The sequence below is a fragment of the Chiloscyllium plagiosum genome, chromosome 23 (genome assembly GCF_004010195.1).
Source record: "Chiloscyllium plagiosum isolate BGI_BamShark_2017 chromosome 23, ASM401019v2, whole genome shotgun sequence".
NCBI lineage: Eukaryota > Metazoa > Chordata > Chondrichthyes > Orectolobiformes > Hemiscylliidae > Chiloscyllium > Chiloscyllium plagiosum.
Window position 1 is genome coordinate 34,813,527 of NC_057732.1, and position 5,042 is coordinate 34,818,568.

The window sequence follows — 5,042 nt, forward strand, 5'->3', positions numbered from 1 at the left end:
TGTGAACCTACCTGAAGGTTGATCTTGTAGTCTATCCCTGGCTGCAGTCTGTTAATATCATTGTCCCACAGGATCTGTGCAATCTCCGATAGTTCTGTATTGCTCTCCATTCTGAAGAGAGCAGCAGAATCCTGTCTGAGAAGATAAAACTGGACATTCACTGTCAGGATTGAAGTCAGATAAAAGGAAAATATGATCAGGAGGATGAATATGGATTGTGAGGTCTCAATCCATCACCATCCTTTTGCTACCTCAGCTGAGCTAGAATGTCTCCTTATAATTCCATTCATGAAACCTGAATTCTCACATCTCCCATTTGTCTGTTTGCAAACTCCTGGTATTTGGACAGTCCTTCCATGTTTAGGCATGACTCTTTGCAATTCACTTAGAGCTTGCAGATTTTCAGGGATATTCCTAGCTCTCGTGATGTTTAGCATCTTGAAAAACATCATTTCATAATTCCTCAGTTCAATGCCAGCCTTTTACTGCTTTCCATTCATCATTTTTTATTGTCACTTTTATCAAACAATTCCAATAAAATAGTCAAGTATGATTTGCCTTTTAGAAATCCATGTTCTTATTTAGCTCAAATCCCTCCATCTGCCTTGTGCGTTTATCCTGATCATCGTTTCTGAAACGTTACCCAGCACTGAATTTCAACTAGCTGGTCTGTATTTACTGTAGAAATGTCCTTATTCCTTTGTTCAATAAGGCTGTTTCAATTTCCACTCTCCAATCCCCTGGCACTTCCCTTATATTTAGGAAATATTAGCATATTATGGCAAGCTTTTTGCCAATCCTTCCCAAAGAAAGTGACTTATCCATTTTAATTGTCAGCCTTTTCAGTATCTCTACCCGATTTTTACCCACAACTTCCTCTTCCTAAACAGATGTTAATAAATACTCATTAAGTATTCTAGCACTACCCTACACCTCGAAGCATTTATTGCATTCCTTGTTCCAACAGATTCCACATCACTTCATAGGACTGAATAACTATTCACATGCTAGTGAAGGACATCAGAATTCTCTATTATATTAACTGCCTTTCTGTTCCCTTATTCCCTCTTTTGAGTTGTGTTATTCTCTTCATTTCTCCTCCAACCGAGGGCATTTGTTGATTTTCTCATTTGGAGTTCATTTCACATTCATCTGTAAAACACTTGAAAAATTGCAGTTTAAAAAAGCCTGACCTCCCTTGCTGTCACCATCAGAGAGATGATTAAGGATTACCCTTCACTCTGGTACTGTACACTCACTCGGTAATACCCTGTTCTTGATGCAGCCAACACATGTCAATCAGACCCATATGCACTTGCTGGGCCCTGTGACCATAGCCCAAGGTTACTGACACTGCTGTGCTCTCACAGTCTGTGCATTGCTCAGCTTTTGTGCACCTTGCTGGACGTCACTGTTTGCCTGTCATTGTTGGGGTTCCTGGTTAACCAATAAAAGGGCCTTACCCTCACTGTCTCCAGTGTGGAGTGAAGACAATGGAAGGGGTTGAGTGAGATGATAAATCAGCAGAAAGAACTCAGCTAAGTCAGCACGTTGCAGAGCTCTTAAAACAAACAGTAGCCCCAGAACACAGAAAACCAGCCAATCACAATCATCCATGCTTAGTTGCCTTGACCTCCAACCTCATAGGCCCAGAGCACAGGGATTACTCACAGTCCCAATGCTCGCATTTAACTATCCCTAGTATTCACAAAGCTGTAAAAAGAAACAAAGGATGTAAAATTGAGTAGCCTAGCACTGCCTGGTCTTCCGTAAATTGTCATACATGTAATGCATCACTGACCACTTCCTGCAAGGCCCACATGGAATTGCAAATCTAAAATGGTGGACTGAAGTCCTCCCCTTGTGTGGGTCCAAAAACGTCGAAGGTGCCGGCTGAACAGGCTGACACTAAAACTAGATTCAAGATTAAATTGCTGCTGGAAAAGCACAGCAGGTCAGGCAGCGTCTGAGGAGAAGAAAAATCGACGTTTCAGGCAAAAGCCCTTCATCAGGAATGAGGCCTTATTCCTGATGAAGGGCTTTTGCCCGCAATGTCGATTTTTCTGTTCCTCGGACGCTGCCTGACCTGCTGTGCTTTTCCAGCAGCAATCTAATCTTGACTCTAATCTCTAGCATCTGCAGTACCCACCTCCGCCTGGTTGACACTAAAACTAGTCAATGGATAGACAAACAACAGCTTTGTGAATCTCTCTGAAACAGCAAGCATTATACAGTGAGATGTGCACTGCTTTGTGACGACCTGTATTTGAAAGGTCACATGAGGTATTTTTATCTTACTTTTGCTAAATTTGTGTAAGTGTTATGGTAAATTACTGCCACAATTTGCAGGGTTTTGCTGCAGACAGAAAGGGATGAAGGACCAACTGATTCCGTCAGCATGGTGACAGTTTTTGCACGGTCACTTGCTCTGCAGCCTGAGTATGATATGGGTGTAATGAGGGGGTGGAGCAAACTCTGCAGTGGGGCTGGAGAAGGTCTTCCTCTGAAGGTCTTCCAGGAGCACCCGGCCAATTTTAGGGCAGTACCTAAAAAGAAGGATCAAGGGGGATCTCCTACATAAGTCAGAGCAGGGTCAGGATATGCTTCACAATTACCATCGCCTGAGCAGCAGGTCCATCCAGAGGGAGCAGTTGATATCAGTGGCATCCCAATGTTTGCCTTTCACACATGAATCTCATCAGGGATAGTGTATACAAGATAGGGGATACTGTACACAACATCGGGGACAATGGGATACAAAGTAGGGGGTACTGTACACAACATCGGGGACAATGGTATACAAGGTAGGGGGTACTGTACACAGCATCGGGAATAGTGTATACAAGGTAGGGGTACACAACATTGGGGACAGTGTGCACAAGGTAGGGGGTACTGTACACAACATCGGGGACAATGGTATACAAAGTAGGGAGTACTGTACACAACATCAGGGACAATGGTATACAAGGTAGGGGGTACTGTATACAACATTCGGAACAGTGTATACAAGGTAGGAGTGACTGTACACAACATCAGGGACAGTGTATACAAGGTAGGGGTTAATGTATACAACATCGAGGACAGTGTATACAAGGTAGGAATTACTGTACACAACATCAGGGACAGTGTGTACAAGGTAGGCGATACTGTACACAACATCGGGAACAGAATATACAAGGTAGGGGGTACTGTACACAACATCGGGAATAGTGTATACAAAGTAGGAGTACACAACATTGGGGACAGTGTGCACAAGGTAGAGGGTACTGTACACAACATCGGGGACAATGGTATACAAAGTAGGGAGTACTGTACACAACATCGGGGACAATGGTATACAAGGTAGGGGGTACTGTATACAACATTGGGAACAGTGTATACAAGGTAGGTGGTAATGTACACAACATCTCAGACAGTGTATACAAGGTAGGGGTTAATGTATACAACATCGAGGACAGTGTATACAAGGTAGGAATTACTGTACACAACATCAGGGACAGTGTGTACAAGGTAGGCGATACTGTACACAACATCGGGAACAGAATATACAAGGTAGGGGGTGCTGTAGACAACTTCAGCGACAGTGTGTACAAGGTAGAAGTTACTGTACATAACATCGGGGACAGTATATACAAGATAGGGGGTACTGTACACAACATTGGGAAAAGTGTATACTAGAGAGGGGGTACTGTACACAACATCGGAGACAGTGTGTACAAGGTAAGAGTTGCTGTACACAACATAGGGGAGTGTATGCAAAGTAGAGGGCACTGTACACAACATTGGGGTCAGTGTATACAAGGTAGGTGGTACTGTACACAACATCGGGGACAGTGCATATAAGGTAGGAGTTATTGTACACAACATGGGGAGAGTGTATACAAGGTAGGGGGTACTGTACACAACATCAGGGACAGTGTATTCAAGGTAGGGGGTACTGTACACATCATGGGGACGGTGTGGACAAGGTAGGGATTACTGTATACAACATCGGAAACAGTGTATACAATGTAGGGATTACTGTACACAACAACGGGGAGAGTGTGTACAAGGTAGGGGATACTGTACACAACATCGGGAACAGTATATACAAGGTAGGGAGTACTGTAGACAACGTTGGGGGCAGTGTATACAGGTAGAGGGTACTGTACACAACATTGGGAACAATGTATACTGAGGAGGGGGTACTGCACACAACATCGGAGACAGTGTGTGCAAGGTAGGAGTTGCTGTACACAACTTCGGGGAGTATATACAAAGTAGGGGGCACTGTACACAACATCGGGGCCAGTGTATACAAGGTGGGGGTACTGTAAACAACATAGGGGAGTGTATACAAAGTAGAGGGCACTGTACACAACATCAGGGTCAGTGTATACAAGGTAGGTGGTAATGTACACCACATCGGAGACAGTGTATACAAGGTAGGGTTACTGTACACAACTTCAGCGACAATGTATTCAAGGTAGGGGGTACTGTACACAACATCAGGGACAGTGTACACAAGGTAGGAGTTATTGTACACAACATGGGGAGAGTGTATACAAGATAGGGGGTACTGTACACAACATCGGAGACGGTGTATTCAAAGTTGGGGGTACTATACACAACATGGTGACAGTGTATAAAAGGTAGGGGGTACTGTACACAATATCGGGGGCAGTTTATACAAGGTAGGGGATACTGTACACAACATCAGGAACCGTGTATACAAGATAGGGGGTACTGTACACAACATGGGGACACTGTATACAAGATAGGTGGTACTGTACACAACATCAGGGACAGTGTATACAAGGTTGGTGATTCTGTACACAACATCAGGGACAGTGTATACAAGGTAGGAGTTATTGTACACAACATGGGGATAGTGTATACAAGGTAGTGGGTATTGTACACAACATCAGGGACAGTGTATACAAGGTAGTGGGTACTGTACACAACATCAGGGACCGTGTATACAAGATAGGGGGTACTGTACACAACATGGGGACACTGTATACAAGATAGGTGGTACTGTACACAACATCAGGGACAGTGTA

The 5,042-nt window shown here is 43.9% G+C and overlaps 1 protein-coding gene across 1 annotated transcript in view; it reads right to left on the reverse strand.

Moving 5' to 3' along the window:
* LOC122561464 (kielin cysteine rich BMP regulator) overlaps window positions 1-110 on the reverse strand; it is a 124,968-nt gene extending 124,858 nt beyond the window's left edge. The window contains exon 1 of the mRNA XM_043713207.1: window positions 12-110. Within this exon, the coding sequence (XP_043569142.1) occupies window positions 12-110 (99 nt within the window). The remainder of the gene's footprint in view (window positions 1-11) is intronic.
* Window positions 111-5,042: the final 4,932 nt, after the last annotated feature.